At 44.3% G+C, this 27,555-nt stretch overlaps 1 protein-coding gene across 3 annotated transcripts in view; it reads left to right on the top strand.

Moving 5' to 3' along the window:
* Positions 1-27,555, top strand: part of ttc28 (tetratricopeptide repeat domain 28) — a 761,973-nt gene that overhangs the window by 652,803 nt on the left and 81,615 nt on the right. For all 3 annotated transcript variants that reach the window (XM_078554281.1, XM_078554279.1, XM_078554282.1), the window contains one exon: positions 24,185-24,329. In XM_078554281.1, coding sequence (XP_078410407.1) covers positions 24,185-24,329 — 145 coding nt within the window. The remainder of the gene's footprint in view (positions 1-24,184; positions 24,330-27,555) is intronic.

The raw sequence follows: 27,555 nt of genomic DNA, 5'->3' as shown, positions 1-27,555 counted from the left end.
TGAATCATATGGGCTCTGCAGTTTATTGGATATAACCCATCAACATTAGATTTCAGCCACAAAATGACAGACTGAGGTTGCTCCAAGATTTACAGTTGGTGGTGTCAGCACTGTGGGGACGCTTGCATTTCACTACGATCATTGAACTTCTTACTTCTTTAATGAGTTAAAGCAGAGTGCTTTCCTTCTGGAAACCTAACATGCTCCTTGCCATTCATCTTAGAGATTGAAACCGTCGAACCTCACAAAGAAGGACCTGAAAATTCCTTCTCTTTTGTCTCTTCTTCCTTAAGTTTACATGAAAAGCAGTACCATCAGTAAATATACAACATTGCGGGATAAGAAAGGTAACATATACCTTCAGGATACGTCAGTGAATCGAGAACGTCTCGACGAGCTTTATAGCCAGCAAATATTTAAATCTCATCTGGATGAGCAGTCGATCAAACAGCTCCTGGTAATTCTCTCCAAAAAAAATTTTGTTAACCTGGTTTATATGTTGAAATACTATGAGTGGGAGAGGGGAGGATGGCATATCTTCAAGCTATTGCAGGTGGGCTTAGGACATCATTGTACACTTCGAGATACCACGACTGGGTGAGAAGGCTGTGAGTGACGCTGAGAGGCCAATGTATACTTGAGAAGAGTGAGTTGAAGAATATTGTGTATACCCTATCATGTGGAAAGAGTAGTATGCACAGAAAATGATGCAGGAAGAGCAATGTACTTTGTGAGGTGTTGTGGATTGTGTGAGGAGAGCATTGTACATCCTGAGGTATTGAGAGTCATGCGGAGAGAGCAGTGTATACCCTGATGTGCTGTGGTTGGTTTGCAGAAGACAATGTGCACCTCTGGTGATACTTAATAAAGAAAGTCTTTGTTCAAATAGTGGACAAAAGAATGTGATAAGAATGTGTTATTAATGTTGCATAGTATGCTTTGAATCCACTAAAAGGGGTCAAATAAATTATCAGCTACCTGGAAAACTGTAAGTATGGATTGTGCAGTCAATTTTGTTTCTTGTGTTGCCTTGTTTGCAAAGCTACTTCATTGAGCTAGTGATACTTATTTTTTGAAGAAGTGAGACTGATTTCAAATCATTTGGAATAGGTGGAAGGAGCTGTGCTTACCTTTGAGAGTGAGGTGCGTTAAACCTGCAGACATATCTCAAACCAAGTGGGTGACTCTCACTGCATCTGGATGAAACTCAAGAGATCTGCATGTTCATCACAGCTCCATGTCATTTAATGAAGGGACTTAGCTTTATGGCGCATCTTTCACAGCCTCAGAATGTCTCGATGAGCTTTATAGCCAATCAAAGCATTTAAATCACATCTGGATGAGCAGTGGTTCAAACAGCTCCTGATAATTTTCTCCATATAAAATTTTGTAAAGAAAACTGGTGAAGTTATCTCAACAAGTCTAATCTAATCTAATGAGTCAGCTGCTCGATCGCATTGGCACTGCCTGCTACGCAATTAGTAGTAAAATTACATTTTAACACGCGAGCATTTAAAAACCACAGCATCTTTATTACACTCAATGAGTTTCCAATTTACTTCATTTTACAGGGTTATTGTCCTGGGAAAAGGAGATTTGTTGCTCACATCATTCCAATCTTGTCTTTAAATCAGTCTTCATTTTATTTATTACTGTTTCATGTTTACTCGAGGACTCAATTTTTCCTTTAGATATCTTTCACCAATTAAAAATAATTTTGTTTTCCTTCTCAACACTTTACGATATAAGATACTTTATTTCGAGTTTTTCTTAACATTCTAACATACACTCTCAGTTCAAAGTTCATTGCTGACTGTAACTGCTGTTATACCCAAACAGCTTGCTGACTGATACTGATTGCAGTAGCTGCCTTACTCACGTAAGTAAGAGCCTAGTGCTGACTGTTTATTCTCTTAAACCCCACTACTTGCTGTGCAGCATAGGATGTACAGTTTTCTGTACCGACATGGTATTTGATCCAATAATGCAGTCTTGTTATCTGCTTCTGTACAGTCACATGTCACCATCTAGTGCAGACTGGTCTCTCTGCTGTATCCAAAAATTTCACCACCCAGTACAGACTGTACCCTCTGTTACATTCTTCTCTATTTGATGTAAATATATCAATCACATGACAAGGATTGGTGAAACACTAATGTGAGTTCTTCATTTGAAGATAAGACAAAATATAAATAATGTTAACTGGAAGGCTAAATGTGGATCATCGGACTCCTACTCTTGCTGCTTCTTGCTGCATCCTATTGAGGTGGTAGTGATTGACATCAGTTTAAGATATGCTCCCTTAAAGGTATATGTACCTCATTGCAAAACATCCGCCTTTTCTCTAACTTAGGTTTGCCTTTAAAGATTCAAACTATTTACATGATAGCAAAAGAAAATAACGCTGTGTCTGAATAAACCATTAAAATAAATTAACAAGCCTCTGAAACGTATCAGCAGTTTGCTTATCTATCCAGGGTTAATTATGGTGATCTTTGCTGGAGGCTGCTGTACGTTTTCAGAATGCTGGTTAGGGGTGCTTTGTTTTTGTTGCATCTTAGACCGCGTTCGGTTCACAATAGGACTATTTGGTGCTTCTGGCTCTGGTATTGTTCTGATTTGGCATCTGTTTTGATTCACTGTCATGCTATTTGGTGTTTGTACTTGATACAATCTTGTTCCTGGGCAAATGCTGACGATTTTGTTGGATTTCATGTGCCAACAGTTGGGTGTTGTACTTGAACTTTCTGACCGATGTTCAGGCGGGGTAACTTGTTTCCCACTTGTTGGTCGTGGGCATCTTTCCCTGTTTTTCAAGTAATGCATCTTATATTCCAGGGAATATCAATGAATAATAACTGGGGAGTGTTTCCTGCAATTGTTTGCTGCATAGAAATTCCACATTGGTTCCGCAGTACAAGGAAGTGTGTGCATTCGGAATTGTTACACATATTCAGTTCAGATTGTGCCGTGCAGCCTGTTGGCTGATGATCTGCACTGCCGATTTAGGTGGTCTTCTCTGAATGTAAGCACCGGGTTTCCAAAGGTCCTTCTGGTCTTTGCTTTTCATCATTATCTTGATGGTACCTTGAATAGTGACCAAGCACAGGTCCTTGTACACCAGGAGGTCTGCAATCACTGGTCCTGTGGTGCCCACAACATAAAATATCTGGGGTGAGTTTTTGTAGGGCCGCTTGAGCATCATGGATCCTAAGGATGGAATCTCTGAGCCACTGTATGCAGTGAGTTTGGCAGTGGCTGGTTGAATCGTCACTTTGCCACTTCTGTTTGTACATATGCTTCAGCCTATGAAGTGGAAGAACGTCCGCACCAGTTTTGCATATAGGTTATGCTGACCTGCTCTGTGGGCATATAATCTGGATGGTGGCAAAGGCTTCAGTGGTACCACTGTGCCAAAACATTCTTTGATGTTCGCCATGCTGAATGCCTGCTCACTTTGCAGGTCAATATAATGGTCATCCTCATCTAATGGCGTCGCTTGACTAAACATTTCATGGATATTGTCTTGACGCTGTCTGGCTTTTGGCCGTCGCTTCCCATGATGCCAAGCCACTTGTTTTTGCCTTTGCTTTCTGCTTTGGCGCTTCCAATGCCTCCCAGTGCCACATGCCTTGCATACAATGTTAAAAGCTGAGCATTATTTTGGGTGCATGTGTGAAACTACACCGCCCGCATTGCTCATTAGGTTTGCCTGCATTGACCACTGTGTCAATGGTGGATAAATTGTGCACAACCTGTAGCCTCTGTCTACCCAGTAGTATCGGTTATTCTACTGGCTGGCTCTGTCGCCATGGTCACAATCATATCCCTTTTCTCTTCATCCACTTATGAATTGATCAGTGGTCCCTGTCGACTGTTACCCAAAGGACATGAATTCCAGGCGCTATGTTCAGAAGTTGAGCTTCACTCATAATTGATCTTCGAGTGTTGACCATATTTAATCTGGATTTTTAAGTTCATCGTCATCAGACCTGACATGTTCAGTCTGTAGGGGCCTTCATTGCCTCTAGCAATTTTTATTTTTATGGCTTGTTTAACTGGTTCAGAGATATATCTGAAATATATTCAGAAACAGGAGGTCCATTGCCTTCCAATTGAGTGTTGGAAATTTTGAAAAATGGCATTTTGCAAGGTTGTTAATGCTAGCTGGAACTGTTAACAGCTATTCAGGCAGTTTTGATAGCTATTCCAAAGGGCAGAATTTTCCTGTTGGCATGTGGGGTCCGGCCCCGCATGTCCACATGTAAAATGTCGCGCGGTGATGTTGGGCGAACATCCTGACATCACCGTGCGCCATCATGATATTTCGTTGGGCGGGCGCGCGATGATATCCGCTGCGTGCCCGCCATTAATTAACTGGGCACTTAAGGCCCTTGACTCACAATCAACGCCGATGTTTTGGTGCCCGTGCAATCTTCAGGTCGGCGCATGGGCACAACGAGCAGGCGGGTAGGACACATTTGTTAAAACCTCACCCACGGGCGGGATAAGAGGGCTCACTGGGGTTCCGAGTGTGCTCTCTCAAGTATTGATTTTTCAAAGTTTTCGAAACTTGTCTGTGTGATCAGCAATACATCAAAACGCATACCAGCTGCTCTGTCTGGACTCTTAACCCTCAGATCAGCACTCTGCAGTGAGGAATCTTTTTTTGGGCCTGCAGGTTTCTGGAAGCCTTCCCTTAGCCTGGGAATGGGAGCTGAACTCTCCACTGGAGGCAGCTCCTCTGAGGAGGAAGGGAGGGCTAGACGGGCGAGGAGGCTAGGAGTGCATATTCAGCCAACAGGGGAGCCACCTTTGGGAGGTCAGGCGCAGGCACATGGGGTGCAGGGCCAAGAGGTAGCCCAAGGTGGAAGGGACCACAGAAGATGCCACTATCCTGCTGCCGGGGTATACAGGCGGCGAAGCAGCTACCTCAATATGACTGAGGTGCAGTGCTGGAGGAGGCTCCGCGTCTCAAGGGAGATAGTCAACTATATCTATCAGATGATTAGCCCTGAGATCTCCGCTAACTGTGTGGGTGGATACCCCATACCAGTGGCTTTAAAGGTTACAGCTGCCCTCAACTTCTATGCCTCTGCTCCTTCCAGGGGTTGGTGGGTGATCTTTGCGGTGTCTCCCAATCAGCTGTCCACACTTGTGTCAAGCAGGTTACAGATGCTCTGTTTAGGTGTGCATTGACCTTCATCCACTTCTGTTGGGACCAGACACAACGAGCCAGAGGCTTCGCAGCCATTGCTGGCTTCCCCCGTGTCCAGGGTGCTATAGACTGCACACATGTGGCCATCAAGGTGCCAGCAGGGGAGCCCGGTGCCTTCATCAACAGGAAGGGATTCCGCTCCATGAACGTGCAGATAGTGTGCGATCACAGGATGCTGATTCTGCAAGTCTGTGCAAGGTTCCCAGGCAGCTCCCACGACGCCTACATCCTCAGACACTCGCAGGTGCCTGGGCTCTTCAGTGCTCCAGCCCTGCTGGATGGTTGGCTGCTGGGTGACAAGGGCTATCCCCTCAGAAGGTGGCTCATGACGCCTCTCTGCCATCCAAGAACAGAAGCTGAGCAGCGGTACAATAGGAGCCACGGCACCACAAGGGCTGTGGTGGAGAGAACCATTGGTCTTCTCAAGGTGCGCTTCTGTTGCCTGGACTGCTCAGGGGGCGCACTCCAGTATCCCCCAGATCGTGTGTCGGTGATAGTGGTAGAATGCTGCGCTCTCCACAATCTTGCGCTGGAAAGGGGGGACGCTGTGGACGATGAAGATGTCGACACCTTGGCTGCGGATGCACACGATGAGTCCAGCAGTGAGTCCGAGGATGAGCACGCACAGGGAAATGCTGAGGGGTAGACGCTGACCCGGGCATACTCCAGGGAGGCAGGGACACCTGGGAGGCTTTAATCCAACGAACCTTCAGCTACGCACCACAGACGGACCTCCAGGTCAAGCCTGGACTGTAGGCTCCATACTTGATACCTAAGTGCCAAATTTTCCAGGTTAGGAACAGTAACTATGGGCCTTGTTAATAAAGCTGAAAGTCCCACAAAGCACTCCTAACATTTTTGGAAACCATACACCTGCAGAAGAAACAAGGCACCCTCAGCCATGGTCACATATCCGAATTTAATATCACAGGCAAAGAAACTTAATGAAACAAAGTGACAAGGATGTTTCAATTCAAAGCAAATCATAAAGACCTCTTTGCGGGCCAACACAAAATCACAGTGATAAACCCGTGGTGTGCCTCAGGTGCCTTATGTTTATGTTTCTGGGTGCTACATCTTGGGGCTGACCCCTCACTGGGACTGGCATCTGAGACAGCCTGCTGACTCTGCTGTCCTGTTGGCCTCGATGACCTTGACGGCCGTCCTCTGGCCCGTGGAACCTGTGCTGGCCCTGCCTGGGCGGGAACTGCCAGTTCCACAGCTGGCATGTCCCTGGTCATTGCAGCCTCACCGGATACAGCGGTCACTGGTAGAGGGGTGGAGGAGCTGCCGCCCTCATCCGGAGCGCCCTGAGAGGTGCCCGCAGAGATGACAGGCAGCTGCTGTGCCAACGTGAGGTCGCTAAGGACCTCCATGCTCACCATGGATGGATGGGCACCGAGCTGGGAACCTTGGTGTTCAGACCATCTCCCACATTGGCACAGAGCAGCTGAGGTCAATGCCGCTGTGAGGGCTTGCTGCTCCGAGCACATCCCCAGGAAGCCCTTATGGGTCTCCTGGAGGAGCCTCTCCACAAGAGTCGCCACTCTCTCCATGGAGGACCCATGGTGCTCGGACATGAGGCTCATTGCTTCGGCGATAGTCTGCGTAGACTCCTCCACCATGGACACCAAGCCAAGCATAGCCTCATGTATCTCCCCCAGATGCTCCCGCACACCCAGCCGCATTTCACGCATCTGCTGCGTTGTGGACGACTCCAGAGGCACAACATCAGGCACCGACTGAGCATGTGCCTGGTCCCCTGCAGTCCTCCGACTGCTGGTGCCATGGGCACTCTCTGTCTCTGCCAGCTCCTCCAGCGACTGTGATGTGCCCTCACCGCTGTGCCCCAGGACACTAGCCGATGTTCTAACTCCCACTGGTATCTGCGCTGGTGCCTGCCTGGCAGAGATGGTGTGACACTGGTGAGACTTCAGGGCCCTCAGGAGTGAGAGGGGGCCTCTGCTGCTCCTCCTCCCGGCCCTGCTCCGCTGATGCTGAAAGGAAGAACAAGGACATTGGATCAGTTAATGTAGAGACAATGTCAATGTGCATCCCTGTCCCCCGGATCATTATGCGCTCATCCTTCCATAAGCAATGGTCAAGCCATGTTGCAAACTTCAATCACTGAACATTCAGCACTGCCATGGCTGTTGGGAGAGCAATGTTGACCTCACTGCTGGGCAAACATACCTGCCCGTGGCACCCCAGAGTCACCAACACCAGTGGACCTGGGCGCATGGCACCCCTCCAGATCCAGGGCCTCCTGCTCGAAGCGGCTAAGAATGGCTGACTGTGCCTGGCCGCCACCAGTCCTCGCACGCTCTGCTGCATTATGAGCATTCTTCTCCTGAAAATGAGAGAAGAGCATTGATTTGTGCAAATTGTACATGGGCTCTCTTAGCACACGGCCCTCCCCAACCAGAGTGGGACATTGCAGAGCTACAGTGTCTTCTCACCCCGCTGCTGCCGAACACTCACACAAAGATGCTAGGCCTGTTCCCCACCAACCCCCTTGGACACATGCTGCCTACATCACATTAGGCACCACATGGTATATCCTTCCATAGCAAGGAGGCGCAAGCACATGGAGTGCAGAGGGCAGCAGATCGATCGGTGCCACGCCACCTTGAAACTCCCCTCCCAGCATGTCATCACCCTGACCTTGACATGTCCTGGAGTTCAAACACAGCACCTCGGTGCAGCTCCTCCAGTTTGCCCCAAACCAGTCATGTGGGTCTCAGTGTAACACATGCTGTGAGGGCAATACACATCTCTTCATCACCCTCTCAGGCTGACCTCGGCAATGGGCAGTATCTGCTGGCCCACCCAGCAAAGGACACATGCCATTAATGATTCAATGCAGACACTACACAGACTTGAGGGGGCAGCAGGGGGGAAAGCTGACCTGCTGGGTTAAGTGACCAATGCCAACATTGTCCTCACCCTTCCAGGGCGCAACAAGTCATTGAAGCGATTGCGACACTGGATCCAGATGCACTGCACCACGACATGGGAGCTCACCACCTCCGCCACCTCCCCCCCAGGCATGATTCGTCATTGGGGGGGCCTCCCCCTCCCGTCCTGGCGAACCAGCACCTCTCGCTGTGCTGCCACCTCATCGAGGAGGTCAGCAAGGCAGTCATCGGAAAAACAAGGGGCACACTGACCCTCCACCCTACCCTCCGGCCTGGCCTGCCCCGATGGCCTACTCTCCGGCCTGGCCTGCCCCGATGGTCTACCCTCCGGCCTGGCCTGCCCCGATGGTCTACCCTCCGGCCTGGCCTGCCCCGATGGCCTACTCTCCGGCCTGGCCTGCCCCGATGGTCTACCCTCCGGCCTGGCCTGCCCCGATGGTCTACCCTCCGGCCTGGCCTGCCCCGATGGCCTACCCTCTGGATTTGAATAACCTTCATTGGCCCTCTGCAGAGCCCTTCGCCCAGCCACTGCGAGCAGTCTTTCCAAGGCTGCCGGGCCTTCCTTTATCCAGGCCGCCGGGTCACCATTGGAACCAGCGGGCTGAGCGTGCCTGCTGCCACCCGCCCACTCCCGCTATGCACGGGAGTCGTGAAGCAGGCTGGGTGGGCCTTAATGGGCCCTCCCGCGTAAAATGGCAGCGCGGACCCGATCGCCCACGCGTGCCCGCTCCCGCTCCACACCCCCCCCCAACCAACCAGAAAGTCCTGCCCAAAGTTAATGTAGCTCTGAGTTTCAGTATCTTTGGTGGCCACTGTCTTACTGGTCATAGGCTATTGCTTGACTGTGATGGTGGTGCTGTTGAGTTCTTTCTGATTTTTCCTGGGTTTTTACTGAAGCGCCGCTCGCAAAATAGTGATTTAGGTGCGAATTTGTACTACAGGCTTCAAAAGTGAAATTAAACAGTGTGGGGGAAAAGAGCTTTTTAACAGGCTTCTCCTGGCTGTTACTGGATGGACGACTTCTTCCCAGCCCAGCCCGCAGTATTTTACCTTTCCCAGAGTGCGGGGACAGAAAGCAGCAGGAATGGAGTCTCTCCTGACTGTGAGTTCTGCTTAAAGTTAGATTTTCCAGAGTCAGCTATTTAAATTCTGTTCTTGCTTAATCACTGCAACTTATACTATTTAAGCTTTCCCAAATTTGAACAATCTGATCAGGACCCAATGCCTGCTGCCTGGAGTTAGCTGCAACATGTCCCAGAATGAAGGTACAGAGTGTAGGATTCCTACAGAGCTCAGAATTACTTACACATGGTGAATTTTGATAGTTGTTTCACTTTCACACCAGTTATTTTCTGTTGCTGCGCCTGGATGGGTTGAGTCGTGTATATTTATTAAATCAAATCTTCAAAATCTCAACGGCCGCCATGTTGCATACTTTTCTGTTCGAGGTAAATGTACCAAAACTTACACAAGGATTGGTGAGACTATAATGTGGGTTCTTTAGTTAGAGGTAAGACTATATACAAATAATGTTAACTAGGAGGCTAAGTATAGCACACCTGACTATAAGTCATGGGGATAACACATTGCATCCTGTTGAGGAGGAAGTGATTGACAGCAGCTTAAGATAAAGATAAATGTCCCTGATATCACAGCACCCTCTGCTGTAACCACACAGCTCATTGCCAGCACGACTGTACTCTCAGCAGTACTAAAAGCCTCGCCACCCAGTCTTTGCTGTGTGCAGAAGAATCATAACCCAGTGCAGGCTGGGACCTAAACTTTACCTGCATTGCTCATCAGCACAGCGCAGGCAGCATGCTCTGCTACATACACTCTCCTCACCCCCAGTGCAAGTGGGCCTGTCTTCTGTACTGACACTGATTACTAGGACATACTGTCTTTTCTGTTTTACCCATTTTGCCACCCTTCTCGGTGCAGGTTAGTGATCTCTGCTGCAGTCCAAATTCCAGCCCTTCAAAAGCAGAAGTGCCCTTTTATTTTTGAAAATATGATCTTTCAACTGTCTGGGAATGTTGCAGTTTGAACTGAGACAGAGCAAGCTGCTTAAAAATGAAATGTCACATTCCAAGGCGAAGGTGAGAAACAAACAAATCACTCTCCGGACAGTGTGAAGAGAGAGACATTTCCTATAATCCAGACACCCATCAAAACTCATAAATGCCTAAGGAAGAGACATGAAAAGTGCAAAGTACTGAATATTGAAACAATGGCTGCCATAGACAGACACACCCAAAGCTTCTTGGAAATACACAATGGGTGAAGTATTTCAAGGCAAGGTTGCCCAGTCACTTGAGAGAGATTGCAAGTGATACAGGCGGTGTAAAGAAAATCTTCAGCAGAGGAAATAGGCTGAAGGCTGCTTTCTCTCCCTCTCTTTATTTTGGAATTAGTTGCTTGGTCTGAGATGCTAACTCTATCAGAACCCTACCAGCAAGTCAAGGTCTTGTAATAATTGCAACATCTTCTACCTCTGACTGCATCCAAGAAACCAGCGAGCCTAAATTGGCTGCAGCGTTTAAGATCTACGCATCAAGGATGACCAAAGGACACTTTACCATATTTTCTTTTACCTTTTTTTTATTGGACTCTAACTCCCCTTATTTCTGATGCCTGTGTGTTTGTTGGGGGTGGGGCTTGGTCCAGAATGACTGCATGAGGGCCAAATGCCTGATGTCACGTTTTTATTATTTTTCTCGGGTTTAGTGGTTAAAAAATTTTCTCTTTCTTTGACTCAAGAAAACCTGGTTTGATTGGCTCTTTATTGCTCACAGCTTAAATAGTTAAATACATTCTGATTTGGAAAAGGAATATCCTCATGAAAAATAAATTTAAACATTTGTTGTGACCAACCAAGGGGGTTGAATAGAGGGGAGCCAGTCCACCCCTTCTCACCTGGTCGTAACAATTGTTACACAAAAACCGCCACACGTCCCAACTTGGCTGTATCCTTTAGCAGACAATACCGGATCAGTCAGTCCTGTTCTGCAACAGTCAGCCTGTTACCCAATGGTTGGTTTATGCGCCTTACACAAATAAAGATACTCAGATCCAGATTTAAACATATTCTTCACCTGTCAGGATTTACTGTATAGAACAAAATTTTACTGTAGCTACCATTAAAAATCTATGTTTGACGACAGAAACTCTCACACTTTGAAACCGTATTTCATTTGATACGTTAGTGATATCTAACAACCTGATTTTTGTTGTTCGTTACGGTTTAAGGGGTGGAAAGGGGGGATTCACTTCGTAATCTCCAGTGCCATCTAGTGTGAGAATGCAGATAGAACAATATTGAACAGAACTCAGTCCTGTGAGTGTGTAACTGATTTTACTCTGTTACATCGAGGAGAAGGAGGTCTTGTGGCACAGTGGTAGCGTCCCTGTCTCTGAGCAGAAACTCTGGGTTCAAGTCCCATTTCAGGACTTCAAGTCCAAGGAAGGTGCATTTATTATGTGGCCAAACAGGTTGTGTATTAACTTGTAAATCCTTCCAACATATGCCAGTGACGGGCAATAAGAGTGGGAGTGATTCTCGGTCAGCCATATGATGGAAAGAAATTGGAGCCTCTACCATCACTATCTGTAGCTCCAGGATCTGTAGAATTCCTCACTATCAACATCCTGGGCATTACCATTGACCAGAAACTGAACTGGACCAGCTATACAGATTCTGTGGCTACAAGAGCAAGTCAAAGGCTGGGAATTCTGCTGCGAGTAATTCACCTGCTGACACCCTAAAGCCCGTCCACCATGTACAAGACACAAGTCAGGCATGTGATGGAATTCTCTTCCCTTGCCTGGATTAGTGCAGCTCCAACAACACTCAAGAAGCTTCCAGGACAAAGCAGCCCGCTTGATTGGCACCCCATCCACAAACAGTCGCTCCCTCTACCACGACACACAGTGGCAGCAGTGTGTACCATCTACAAGACGCACTGCAGGAACTCACAAGCCCCTTTAGACTGCACCTTCCAAATCCACAACCACTACCATCTAGAAGGACAAGGGCAGCAGACACATGGGAACACCACCACTTGGAAATTTCCCTCCAAGCCACTCACCATCCTGACTTGGGAATATATCGCCGTTCCTTCACTGTAACTGGGTCATAATCCTGGAACACTCTCCCTAACAGCACTGTGGGTGTACCTACACCACATGGACTGCAGCGGTTCAAGAAAGCAGCTCACCACCACCTTCTCAAGGGCAACAAGGGATGGGCAATAAATGCTAGCCCAGCCAGTGAAACCCACATCCCGTGAATGAATTAAAAAAGAACAAGGACACCAGATCCCTCTGTACCGCATTTGTGTAGCATCTTTAACATAGTATAACATCCAAGGCACTTCACACGAGTTGTCAAACATAATTTGATGCTGAACCGCAGAGGGAGATATTAAGGTAGATGACCAAAACCTTTTGCAAATAGGCAGATTTTAAGGCTTGTCTGATAGGAGGAAGCCAAGGAAGAGAGGTGGAGAGGTTGAGGGAGGAAATCCCAGAGTTTGGGGCTGTGGCAGCTGGAGGGATGGGCATCAATGCCGGCGCAATTAAAATCGGGGATGCTTAGGAGGCCAGAATTAGAGGAGTGCGGATATGTCGGAGGATTTTAGGGTTGAAGGAAATTACAGTATCGAGGGGGATGAGGCCACGCAGTGATTTGAAAACAAGGATGAGAATTTTAAAATTGAGCATTGTTTAACCAGGCAGTGAATGCTGGCCCAGCCAGCGAAGCCCACATCTCATGAATGAATTAAAAAAAATTTTTTTTAAGCCAGGAGCCAGTGTAGGCCAGCGAGCACAGATGATGGGTGAATGGGAATTGCTGTGAGCTAAGACATGGGCAGCAGAGTTTTGGACAACCCTAGTTTACGCAGGGTAGAATGTGGGAAACCAGCCAGGAGTGCACTGGTATAGTCAAGTCTAGAGGTAACAAAGCCATCGATGAGGGTTTCAGCAGCAGATGAGCTGAGCAGGCATGGAGATGGGCAATGTTAGGAAGGTGAAAATAAGCGCTCTGGAATTACTGGACATATTACCCGTCGGGCCTACTAATATCCCTGTATTCCTTTCAACTTCCAAAATCAATATTCAGTGCGACTGTATCAATGGATTCACAGCATTTTGATAGCCATTCCCAGCCATGAGATCAACCACACAACTATTCACCTTTAATTAACACAAAGGACAGAATTAATGTTTAGAAATTTCAGCTTCGTTCCAGCACTCTTCAGCAAGTTAAAATGTAATATTCACTGTTCCGAAATTATAAAAACTGAATCAGAGTATTCTTGAAATGCATGGGCCCCACAGCAATCACAGACTTCCTCTGACTGCATCTTTTACACACAATAGTTTTGTGATGTCATTACATATTGTACACGTAGTGCAAGGACTGGTTAATTGCAGAAAGTCAAATAGGCTGGTGGCAACTCTCCAATGCTGTGCAAGCTCAGCCCGTGTCAATGAAAACAGTTGGGGATATGTGGAAACCTTTTATTATTATCTGACTGGAAATATGGTCATCCCTCCCTTGCATCCAAGTTAAATAAGGCATGAGCAGTGGAAATTGCAAGTACTCTTTTACCATTAATTGGAAATTGACTCAATTAGCAAGGTTCACTGGCTAAATAAGTTCAGTAATTTTTCTTAAAAGTTGCTTTTCCCCTCACAACTGTGATACAATTCTGATCATTATCAGTCCTCGATGTATCAGCTGTATCAGGTGAAAACAATGCAGTCAAAGGAAGGCTCTGCAACTGCTCCAGGCTCTGCTATTTCATGAATCCTTCCATTTGTTTTTGGCAATTTCATTCCCAATAGCATAATAAAATGGAACATTCCTGCTCCACAGCTTATTTTATAGCCGGGAAAGGGATTGAGCCCCGTGCTGTTGGCAGCAACCCAATCCACACTGTCCATCCAGTCATCTGAGCCAACCAGCCCACCAAGAAATAAAAACAAAAAACTGCGGATGCTGGAAATCCAAAACAAAAACAGAATTGCCTGGAAAAACTCAGCAGGTCTGGCAGCATCGGCGGAGAAGAACAAAGCCGACGTTTCGAGTCCTCATGACCCTTCAATCAGTTCTGTTGATTCTGTTTTTGTTTCTGCCCACCAAGAAGTCTGAGTTGCTGTGCTAAATTGTTAAATGTACCTGATCAATGTGGACCAATTATTTAAACAAAGCAGAATATGCACTGGGATGCACCTGAGGGCATTGGGTTATGTTAAAAAAAAGTTATATTGACCTCGTATGGATCAGTGGTGAGGTCATTGTGAGTATGCTAGGGGTTTAGATACTCTGAGCAGGATTTTTGCCTTTTGGGTTAGCACCTTGGGTTAACTGAGAGCAACAGCCCTGCAGTGTGTTGGAAACAGTCACCTAGCACTGACTTCCCCCGAATTGGCCTATAAAGGCCGTCCAGCATGGAAGAAGCTGCAGCCTGCAGTTCAGGTAAGAGGGAGAGAGAGGGCACCTCCATCTTGAGGCACCCTCTCTGAACCTTTTAAAAGTTTTAAATTAAAAAAATGGCTTCAGCAGCGGGGCCACCATTGTGGAGGGGAAATCCCTCCAGAGGGTGGTGTGCAGTCACATCTATGGTCAGGCAGGTGGGAAAGGCCTTAAAGCCTGACTGAGAGTGCTGGATCCCTGGAAACTTCCAGTTGGCCTCTGACAATAAGCCTTAGTAAGCATTAACTATCCCTAATTGGACACTTGCTAATCCTGCCTCTGTGCTACAGAAACACAGAAAATAGAAGCAGGAGTAGGTAATTCAGCCCTTCGAGCCTGCTCCGCCATTCATTATGATCATGGCTGATCCTCTATCTCTACGCCATACTCACACTCTCTCCCCAAATCCCTTGACGCCTTTAGAGTCTAGAAATCTATCCATTTCCTTCTTAAATGTATTCAGTGACTTGACCTCCACAACCCTCTGTGGTAGAGAATTCCACAGGTTCACTACCCTCTGAGTGAAGAAGTTTCTCCTCATCTCATTCCTAAATGGCCAACCCCATATCCTGAGATTGTGACCCCTTGTTCTATACCCCCCCAGCCAGAGAAAACATCATCCCTGCATCCAGTCTATCCAGTCCTGTCAGAATTTTATACATTTCCATGAAATCCCCTCTCATTTTTCTAAACTCCAGTGAATACAGGCCTAGTCAGCCCAATCTCTCCTCATACGACAATCCTGCCACCCCAGGGATCAGTCTGGTGAACCTTCGCTGCACTCCCTCTATGGCAAGTATATCCTTTCTTAGGTAAGGAGAGCAAAACTGCACATAATACTCCAGGTGTGGTCTCACCAAGGCCCTGTACAGCTGCAGTAAGACATCCTTGCTCCTGAACTCAGGTCCCTTCGCAATGAAGGCCAACATACCATTTGCTTTCTTAGCTGTTTGCTGCATCTGCATGTTTGTTTTCAGTGATTGGTGTACAAGGACACCCAGGTTCCTTTGTACATCAACATTTCCTAATCTATTACCATTTAAATAATACCCTGCCATTCTGATTTTCCTACCAAAGTGGATAGCTTGTACTGTATCTGCCATGTGTTTGCCCACTCATTCAACTTGTCTAAATCGCCTTGAAGCCTCTTAACATCCTCCTCACCACTCACGTTCCCACCAAGTTTGTGTCATCAGCAAACTTATAAATATTATATTTGGTTCCCTCATCCAAATCATTGAAAAATATTGTGAATAGCTGGGGTCCAAGCACTGATCCCTGCGGCACCCCACTAGTCAGTGCCTGCTACTCCGAAAAAGACTCATTTATTCCTACTCTCTGTTTCCTGTCTGCTAACCAATTCTCAATCTATGCCAATATATTACCCACAATCCCATGTGCTTTAGTTTTACACGCAACCTCTTGTGTGGGACTTTATCAAAAGCTTTCTGAAAATCCAAGTACACCACATCCACTGGTTCTCCCTTGTCTATTCTGCTAGTTAGGTCCTCAAAAGACTCCAGTAGGTTTGTTAAACATGATTTCCCTTTCATAAATCCATGTTGACTTTGTCTAATCCTGTTGCTATTTTCTAAGTGTCCTGTTATCACATCCTTTACAATAGACTCTAGCATTTTCCCTACCCTATTGGCCCAGGAATGGGATGGTGCCCCAACAAGCTGGAAGCATTGCAATGTTTTGCACCCACCCACCTCCGTACTCAGCAGAAATCCTATCCTCCATCTTAAAAAATGAATTAGGAAGGCTTGGAGAAAAGTGACTCTAGACTTTTGGGCAAATTCATAAGTTGTTTTAAGTGGACTAAAGAAGGCTGAGAGTGGAAAGGCTGCATGTCTTCAGACTAATTACTTCAGCTCTATCTGCGACTTTAAGCAAGCTATTAAATTAGCTTACGACTATAGGATGCAAGTACAAGACTCATGAACATTGAACAATATTAAAGTTTAGGAAATAATTCCCCACACATGGAATAGTGAACAAACGGAACAGATTTCTGATAAGGTAGTTGATTTGGAACTTGGATTGGTATTTTCTAAGGTGGAAAGTAGGTTATACAGATATTACCATTTTATTTTTGTGGGATGGGATAAAGGTCATGTCCCTATGGAGTTAGGTAAGGAAAGAAACAACGTGGTGTTTGTGTGAGGGAAATCCATTATAAAATAATCATGCACGGACTCTTGGTGTTGTCACAGCCCACTGGGGATAGCGCACCATGGTATCAAGCCCCACTGTTCCCCGAACCACGACAAATGTGAAAAAGTTTGATCAAACCACCAGATTGCCCCAATTCTATCAAATTGTTTAATTTTGGTTAACAGAATACAAGCACCAGGTTTGTAAACTTAATAAGCAAATATCTGTTTATTGGACAAATTGTCTTTAACCAGTGGCAAAAGAAAGAAATATGAACTGCTAATTTCTAACACTATAACTTAAACTCTACCCCCTTCTTAAATCCCTATATACACACACATAAAAGACACATAAGACACACAAAAACATGGATTTTAAGGGTGGGATAAAACAGTTCAATAGCACCAATTCTGGAGTATAGGATTCCATGGGTTGATTTTGATCGATGTCTTCCAAATTCCTTCCAGTTCTTGTTTATGACCTGAGGTGGTCTTCCAGCACTTTCAGTATTTAGTTCATTGGTTGAGCACTTGCCTTTCAATATCTCTAAGAGTGATTGTTCCCCTTTGCCTCTTGACAGGGGGTTTTCAGAGAGAAAGCAGGTTATATGCAGGTTAAATAGCCAGCTAGCTATTATTATGGAATTACTGGAATCTTCCATACACAGGAGAAAGAAGTTATTGGTCTTGTTCCTTTCAGGCTAGGAGCTATTTTGCTGCATTGCTTCTCACACAAAAGCTGGTTACCTGGTCAGAAGCCAATTAAAACGTTGTTGCCAGGCAGTTCCCTTGGTCCAGAACTCCTTTCCGACACCATCCTGTCTTTCATGGCCCACTCTGTTCCAGGACTGCAACATTGTATATATCTTTCATTTTTTCATCCTGTTCCAGTGGACATGTCTTTCAGCCTGCAGCCATTGTAATTCTAATCCACAGTCCAACAGAAAATAAAATATGTTTTTTACAACAGTCCATCAGAAATAAAAATATATATTGCTTACATGCCTCCACCCTTAAAAGAGATGAAACGCCATTTCAAAAATGAGTTTCATCACAAGGTATGTGACACATGGACAACAAAACATAAGACTTACTTTCATTCAACCATCCTACAACCCCCCCCCCATACAATCTTATACAATGTTCAGCATTTCTTAGCTCTTTAACTTATTTTAATATTTTACACCCGGAACAATGCATCCGCGCTCACATTGTCTTTACCGGCAATGTGAACAATCTTTACATTGAATGGTTGAAACAATAGTTTCCATCTAAACAGTCTCACATTTCAAGTTTTAAACTTCTCACTGGACACCAGCGGATTGTGGTCAGTGTAGATTAGTGTTTCTTTGTTATCATGTCGGACATAAACAACAATGCTAGAGTTTCTTTTTCTACTGTAGAGTACTTCCTAAATAACCTTATTAGATCTTCTCGTGGTCCTTCCTCTAAATATGAGAACACATGCCTAACTGTCCCAGTATTGGCTAGTCGAATAGTAGGAGGTTCGCTTCGGGCACTGTCTACTTCTCCTTCTACCTTTCCCTTACTGTCTCTGTCATCCTCCACTATTCCTACCACCTGGTACACTTGCTCCGTCTTACCATCTTCTTTGCGATGATATTGCTTCAACATGTTTATGTGACATAACCGTTTCTTCTTCCTACGCTCAGGAGTATATAAGGTAAGTCACTTTACTGACTCTCCTATCTTATAGGGGCCACTGAATTTCACTTTCAGGGGTTCACCCTACAAAGGTAATAATAACAGTACTTCATCTCCTGCTTGGAACATTCTAGTTGTAGCATGTTTGCCTGCCCATTCTTACATTTTGGCGTGGGAAATTTTTTAAGTGCTCTCGTGCTACTTACATTCTCCTGCGAATCTTTCAAGAAACTTGGACACGTAATCCAACATGGAGGATTCATCTTTCTGCTTTAGGAACTTTTCCTTAATCACTTTTGATGGGCCCTTTATTTCATGACCATAGATTAATTCAAATGGACTGAATCCTGTGGATTTATTTGGAGAACCTCTGGTAGCAAATAGTAAGAAATCTAATCCTTTGTCCCAATCCTTTGGAAATTCAGGGCAATAGTTCTTAATCATAGTTTTGAGAGTCTGATGGTATCTCTATAAAGCTCCCTCTGTCTGTGGGTGATAAGCAGTAGACTTTAGTTGTTTGATACCCAAATTGCTGATTATGTCCTGGAAAATTTTAGATATGAAGTTAGAACCTTGGTCAGATTGTATTTCAATTGGTAGGCCATAACGAGTGAAAAACTGAGTTAACTTCTCCACGACCAGCTTAGCTATAATTGTTCTTAAAGGAATAGCTTCTGGAAATCAGATTGTCATATCCATGATTGTAATGATATACTGATGTCCTGCTTTTGTTTTGGGTAATGGTCCTACACAACCTACTAATACCTGACTGAATGGATCTTCAAAAACTGGCATGGGTATTAAAGGTACTGGTTTAATTACATGTTGAGGTTTACCTACTACCTGACATGTATGACATGTTTTACAAAATTGCACTACGTCCTTATGAAGTCTTGGCCAGGTAAAATGCCTGTTTATCAATGCTTGGATTTTCCGTATTCCTACATGTCCTGCCATAGGGATTTCATGTGCTACTTGCAATATCTCCTTATGATATTTGGGCGATACCACTATCTGATGAGCAACCCGTTCATTCCTCATCCGCAAGTCGTGAGGGTGTCTCCACTTCCTTATCAGAACTCTGTTTTTAAGGTAATAACACTCCGGAACTCCTTCAGCCTCAGCTTTAGTGTGAGCTGACTGTACTAACTTGTTTAACTCTGGATCTGCTTTCTGAGCCTCAATTAATGAAGATGTGCCAAACACTTCCTTTGAATTATCCTCATCCTTAAAGAAAGTTTCTGCTAATCTAACATCTGCTTGTGGTATTACTTTGACCTCTGGTGATGGACTTTGTTTAGCCATTGCTCTGGTCACCACACACAATGGAAAAATACTAGGAACTTGTTCTTGTAACTCCGCCGTCTCTTTAGCCTCTCTCGGACTTTACGTAATTATGCGCAAAGCTATAACCTTCACTCCTACCAAATCATTCCCCAGGAGTAAATCAGCTCCATCCACAGGTAATTTCTTAACCACTCCTACAACCACTCATCCAGGCAACAAATCACACTCCAATTGCACTTTGTACAATGGAACTGGGATATATTCTCCACTTACCCCGTTTACCAATACTTTAGCTTTCATTGAACTCTCTGGAGGGAAAACTAAGTCCTTCTCCAGCAGAAGAGTTTGAGTAGCTCCTGTGTCCCTTAACATAGTTACGGGTTTAGCTGCATCATTTGATGAAAAAGGGGTTATCTTTCCTTTAAACAAAAACCCTTTATATCTCTCATTTACCTTATTCACTTCACCAGCGTTCACAGCAGTGTTTACCTCCAGACCCTTATTTGTAGTTAAAGCTACAACTTGATTTGTGGCATTTTCTTTTTGAGTTCCCTTTTCGGACTCACTCTTATGAACTCCAATAAGCCCCATGTGCTTCCTTCACAACTTCCAGCATTCTGAATGAATGTGTCCCACTTTATTACAATGGAAAACTTAGGCCTTTGAGTTTCACCTCCACCCTCAGTACCTTCCTTCCTGATCTGGGGAGGAGATCTCAAGGTATTCCCAGCAATCCATTCTTTACTCTGGCTACTTGCCTTCCTTTCACTCTCCTACTTTCTATCCTTTTCAAATTTATGGGAGTGATGGAAAAAAGGTTTAGTTTTATGGATCAGCTCATAATCGTCAGCTATTACTGCTGCCTGTCTAGCAGTTGCAACCCTTTGGTCTTCAACATGGGTTCTGATTACAGAAGATAGGGAGTTTTTAAATTCTTCCAAGAGAGTGGTCTCTCTGACAATCTCATGGGTAGTTTCAACTCCTAATGCTCGTATCCACCTGTCAAAACTACTTTGCTTAATCCTCTCAAATTCAATGTAAGTTTGCCCAGGCTGTTTCCTTAAATTTCGAAACCTTTGTGTGTTTCAGGGACTAACTCATATGCACTCAAAATGGCCTTTTTCACCACATCATAATCCTTAGAAACCTCCCCTGACAGTGAAGCATAAATTTCCTGTCAATTAGCTCTGCATGGGCCATGTCCAGTTTTCCTGGCCAGTTCATCTGCTTAGCCATCTTCTCAAATGAAATAAAGAATCCTTTTCTCGAACCTTGAACGAGCTTTACAAATTTAAACATTTCTCCACTGGGTTTTGATCTGGGAATAAGTCCTGCCTCACCTACTGATGTCTCTTTTTTAAGCTGGAATTCTTTCTCTTGTTCTCTTTCCTCCTTTCCTAACATCACCATTTCTAACACCTTTTCAAATGCTCTCTCTTTCCTTCTCTTTTTCTTACTCTGCCCTTTCTGCCTGTTCCCTTTGGAATGACTTTTCTCTTGCCTTATCTTTTTTTTTTCCATCTGGTCTCTCTTTTTCTGCTGCCTCTAGTTCCAATTTTTTTTTATTTGCAACTGAATTTGAGCCCCTTCAAATAAACCACCCTTTGGAGAACTTGGTCTCTTGGGTATTCTTTCCAATTTCAAATGCTGTGCCATCTCTTTGACTATCTCTGCTTTCCTAGCATTGGCAGGCAATCCTACTCTTAATTTACTTGCCAATTCGATTAACCTGGCTTTTGAGACCCCTTGTAAAATCGTCACGGACATCTCTCCCACTTGCAGGAAAGCTTTAGCAGTTTCCAGTGCCATCTTATTTTTGACAGTACAAAACTGGTGTTTCCTTTTAGCTTTTATCACTTACTAAATCTACACCCAAATTGACGTTATCTTTTGTTACGAAATATCATGGACGAGCCCCCAAACTTTGGCATGACCCACTGGGGATAGTGCGCTATAATGTCAAGCCGCACTGTTCCCCGAGACATGATAAATGTGAAAAAGTTTGATCAAACCACCAGATTGCCCCAATTCTACCTAATTGTTTCATTTAGGTTAACAGAATACAAGCACCAGGTTTGTAAACTTAATAAGTAAAAAAACTGTTTATTGAACAAACTGTTGTTAACCAACGGCAAAAGAAAGGAATATGAACTGCTAATTTCTAACACTATAACTTAAACTCTACCCCCACTTCTTAAATCCCTATACACACACATACAAGATACATAAGACGCACAAAAACATGGATTTTAAGGGTGGGATAGAACAGTTCAGTAGCACCAATTCTGGAGTACAGGATTCCATGGGTTAATTTTGATCGATGTTTTCCAAATTCCTTCCAGTTCTTGTTTATGACCTGAGGTGGTCTTCCAGCACTTTCAGTATTTGGTTCATTGGTTGAGCACTTGCCTTTCAATATCTCTAACAGTGATTTTCCCCTTTGCCTCTTGACAGGGGTTTTCAGAGAGAAAGCAGGTCATAGAGATATGAGAAGAAAAAGCCAGCTAGCTATTTTTGTGGAATTACTGGAATTGTCCACACACAGGAGAAAGAGGTTTTAGCTCATGTTCCTTTCAGGCTAGGAGCTATTCTGCTGCACTGCTTCTCACACAAAACCTAGTCACCTGGTCAGAAGCCAATTAAAATATTGTTGCCAGGCAGTTCCCTTGGTCCAGAACTCCTTTCCACACCATCCTGTTTTTCATGGCCCACTCTGTTTTAGGACTGCAACATTGTATATATATATCTCATCCTGTTCCAGTGGACATGACTTTCAACCTGCAGCCATTGTAATTCTAATCCACAGTCCAACAGAAAATAAAAAGATATGTTCCTTACAGTGTAGGGGACTGAATGGGCTTTGAACTGCCTTACCTACTTACAAAAGTTCATTTGTTGGGAGCTGTGAGATTATTTATATGAAGCAGGAGTTTCATGTGAGATTTTTGCGTCTCGGCAAGAAGCTGAAGACGGGTGCTTCAGATGGTTGTTGTGGACGGGGAAGAGATGGTAAGATGACTGACTGCAGATAGATGTGTTTTAAAGGGAAAGAGTTTTTTTAAGCCTTTGAATACTGTGACTCAAAAACAAACACAAGGCAGGTTTCCTTGCCAGTTTTAAAAAAGGAAGAATAAATGTTTATTTCTGAAACACATGCACACGAGATATACACACGTGCACACACACACGCACACACACACACGCACACACACATACACACACACACACACACATACACAAGGAAAGGTAATCACAAAAGAGCTAGAAAGCACTTAAGTTTCTAAAAAGTCCGTAAGGTCATGGTTACACCACTCGAGTCTATTGAGGTAGAAGCTTGAAACGTTGGCGTTCTGATGATTTCCCTTTTAGTTCACTGGAGAAAACGAAGGTGGGAAGCTTCTGGTGATGAGTTTACAGTGGTTTACTATTTTCAGCGGTAGGTTCGCTCCAGTCGAAGATGTCGCACCCCTGTGGCAAAGGTCTGAGTTAGTTCTTCGGATCGGTAGGCAAAAGGCTAGCTCCACTTCTGTGCCTGTCCATGGAGTCTTGGCAGGATCCTTTCTCTGATGGGCGGGATCTCCTCCCTCTGAGTCTCTTTGTCTTCCAAACTGACTGAAATGGGGCTGCCGTCAAGATGTGTGTTAATAACTTTTTCTTATCAGAAGCTGGTTTCCGTAAGGTGACCATTGTATCTGCTTTCCCATTTTCCACACAAATGGTCCATGACAACTTGAGCATTAATATACATTGGAGTTTGGGTCTCATCCATTTGCATCTCCTTGTGATAGAATCGCCCATTCTGTGGCATTCCATTCTGCAACCAGTATTCTGTGGGGTTATTGTGCACTAGTTTCTGTGGGTATTTGGACAATATCAGCTGTTTAATTCCACAGGAAAGATCTGTCGCATTTTAATGTCTTCTCAATGGAGTGTCCCAAAAAAGGTTGTTTAAATTTTAATGCCCTGACCAGATAAGCAGGCTGACCTCTCACCTTAGGCAGTTTCATGGATGCTGGGACAGTGGTCACCTCACACCCTCAACTCCACCTTGTCACAACATAGATTGTCCATTCTCCATTTAAAAAAAAAGTAGTATCCATTTTTCTGTAAATTAATGGGAATAACTACATGGGTGTGACATGGTACAGAAGCTTGCAAAAGTGTTGGCATTTTTCTGGTGTATTACAGGATGTTGTGATAAGCTATCCTTGATCAGATTTGAATGTACGATTGCAAGTCAGAAAAAGTTGTACTTTTGAAATGCCAAAATAATACATTTGTAGTTCCATATGATCAGCAAATAGTGTTTCCATACAAGTGGGAAAAAAATGATGCTGTGGTAATTTTGACCGAACGGTTAAATCTGGTCAGTGCCTTCCAGAAATCTTTTCTTATGAGAACCATAACATGGAAGATGGAAATTTGGTTCTGAGCACGTTATTATATTTTGTCCTTTCAGAAGCTGCCAAAGTATGAACAGCCTGTTCAGCAGCAACACATCAAGCCTTCAAGATTCCACTTCCTCTTTGTCCCGCAAACAGAGCTCAGTCAATAAGCAACCTCTTCGCGCCCTCTATGACCTCCTCATCTCGCCAATGGAAGGGGTAAGTGAATATAGAATCGAGCTAAATGCATTTTTAAATTTTCATTTCACGAACATTCACACAATAAATGACTGTAAAAAGATGTCAGAAAATTACCATTAAGAACACCTCTCCATGATAAAATGACGTCAGCCATTTTCTTCAATTATGTTGAGCTACAACACAGGCGTAGAGAAAATGCACCAGAAAGTTCTAGGAGGTGGAAGATGCATATTAGGGAACAGTAGAGTATATATACCTCTTTAGATCCAAGCAGAAGGTTGCCAATAATGAGGGTCTAAGTGCCCCTTCTGAAAGAAACATCGCTGATAAACTATAATAAAAAAAAACCTTGAAGGAAACTTTAGGAAAAAAATAATATTAATGTAGGACAAGGAATAAGAAAGTTACATATAAATAAAGATGTACATTGGGGAATAGTGTGCTATATAGATAATTGACATTGTGGAACAGCAGGAAATGAAGCCAATATACTAGGCGACAGCGTGATAGAAAAAGGAAAAACAAAGGGAAGTAAGAAAATACATAGTAGAAATCTACTATGAAACAGTAGGAAATGTATAGAAAATGCAAAGGAAACCCAAGGGATATATAGACTGGATTGCAGCTTGGAGGATCCTTGAAAATGTACCCAGTACATTGAGAAGACACGGTGCTTTATATTAGAGAGTGTTATTAATGTTGACAGGTTTTCATGCGTACTTTTAGAATCAGAAATTCTGAACTGCTATTCTTGTATGCACAACTTTAACACCAAGAAATGTGAATCAATGAACAAGAGTCCTCTGTGTGCTTAAAAAGGGAAACATGTCTAACATTATTTCCATTTTCATGTATGCATTTGTATGGATATGGGATATGTGGTGGGATATGTAGAGGATGAGTAGAAGAGTGTATAGAAAATGCACAGCATGAAACAGCAAGATATATAGAGGATACAACACTAAAGCGCCTGAATCTATTGAAAATGTACACTGGAGGACAACTGGATACATAGAATGTACAAACCACTTCGGAAAATATATTCTACTATTTTCACTGCACGTCCTTTATGTATCACATTGTTTCTCAACATCCATCCCCTGTTCCGCAATAAATGTTCTCTTGTGTTTATCCTGAATGCTGGGGAATAATGGAACATGCAGTGAATGTATATTTGGATTATATAGAGTATGCACACTCTGAAACAGCAGGTTATATAGATGTTACGCACTGGAGAACAGAAACATATATAGGCAAGGTGGTGTCACTGGAGCCATTAGAATGGGGGCCTCATCGTAAGGACAAGAAGGTGCCTGCTTCCTGTTAGAGTACGTTTTTGACATTGGGAGTACGGCAAGCTTGCCATTGACTTCACTCCAAAAAGTGCCTTCAGTTATGGTTTAATGTGGAAATGAGGGAATTTAAAATTTTACTGAGGGCTGTAATTCACTGGAGCGAGCCTTTGCCTTTCTCAGAGTCAGAGGGTGAAGGGTTCAGACCCTTCTCCAGACAGTATCAGTGAGTGAGCTTCACTCTGAATTCTTAATTGACATCCAGCAGGATACACATGTCCAGTGTATGTGAGCGCACTCCCTCCCGCTCCCCCCACCAACGTCAGATGGGTTTGCGGGAGCTTATAAAGCCTACCTACCATATAGGATTAACCATTCTAATGGCTGGCATATGATGGTTATGGCCATGGAAATAGCATTCATATTGTGGCCTGTGGTCTGTTAATCCTTGCATTATTTCGCACTATAAGGGAAGAGTGTGAAGATATGAAAACAACTTAACTGAATTTTGTGGTGATTTAGTGGTTAAAATTAAATCCGATTCATGTTATTAAAGAATGACATGCTTTTATATTCCTATTTTTATTATTAACTTGTAGTTCAAAATGATTCAGAACAACCTGGCAGTTCTGTTGCCAAATGACTTGAGTGAGGAAATTTAAATTCCTGTACATTCCAATTTAAAGCTGCAGAGGGCGCTAGATGTCCACATATGAACCATTCCTTTCCACCAGTGCAATGAGAATTAACACTTCTTCAGTGTTAGATTTTCTGTAGAACTGTTCATTATATATATATAAAAAAATCAACAGTTTTGTGACTCAGAGTTTCCTTTTCCCTCATCTCCCATTCATTTGCAGGCTGTCCATTTCCTCCTACACTTCCCCTTTCACTCTGTTAGAGGTTGGGGATGAGGCGTTGTTACCTTTTGCATGTTTTATATTGTTTCCCTGGTATCCCTCTGAAGTAGGGAGAGGGCCTGAAGGCCGAGGTGGGGGCAGGGTGAGTGAAAATGTCCACAGACAGAAATTTCCCTGTTGTTGTGGGAGGAGTGTTTGATTCTCCATTATTGGGGGTGGGGGTTAATGGAGGCAGGCACCTCTCGGTATATTATTTATAGGTTTGCTTTTGAGTTTCTGATACCTGACGCTTTTTATCTTGAGATGTGAGACTGAGAATTTCTATATAACCACATCACCCCCAGGGGGCAGCATAGCACTGCAGTACTGGTTTGTAGTTTGCTATTTTCAAAAGCACTTTTCAGCCTGAATTTTCACCCTCGAAGTGGGTCGCAGGAGTCAGGAAAATACCCAGCTCAGCCCACCCTACTTAGGAGAAAGTGCCCGCAAAGGTGGGATCTTCATTGTCAGGAGGCGGGTACGGGCTGGAGTCAGGCCAGCCGGCCGGCCCAGGAGGCAGCCACAGGGGCTGCTTGGTGCAGAGGCGGGCTGTTTAAAAGGCCCACCTTGGTGCTGGGGGAATCTTCGTCCCAGTTAAAAACACAAAGGTCTTGCTGCCCTCGCCCCTCAGAACCCCTTCACGCCCCCCACACACTCCCCATGGCCCACCCATTCACCTCATGCCCCCATGCCAGGTTATCCCCCCACCCAATGCCTCATGGCTCCCCATGCCCCCATGCCAAGATACGCCCCCCCCCCCCCCCCCACCCACCCCCTATGGCCTCCACGCTCCCTATGACAAGGTCTGGTACTTTGATGCCCATTGACCCATCATACACTCTAGAACCAATAAACTTTGTGATGACAGTAGTTCATATTTAAAAAAAGCTTTAAAAATGTTATTCATTCATTCATAGCTTTCCACTATGTTAAAAAAATCACTCCAGTACAAGGCAATAAAAGTGTCAATCATCCAGACCTTTTAAAGTATCAATAACAGAAACTACAAACCTTTGAGCCATTTAACCTTGTGTAAATAAACATTGTGAAATT

The sequence above is a fragment of the Cetorhinus maximus genome, chromosome 12 (genome assembly GCF_964194155.1).
Source record: "Cetorhinus maximus chromosome 12, sCetMax3.hap1.1, whole genome shotgun sequence".
Lineage (NCBI taxonomy): Eukaryota > Metazoa > Chordata > Chondrichthyes > Lamniformes > Cetorhinidae > Cetorhinus > Cetorhinus maximus.
Note: the sequence above shows the minus strand (reverse complement) of the source record. Positions and strands in the feature narration are given on the sequence as shown.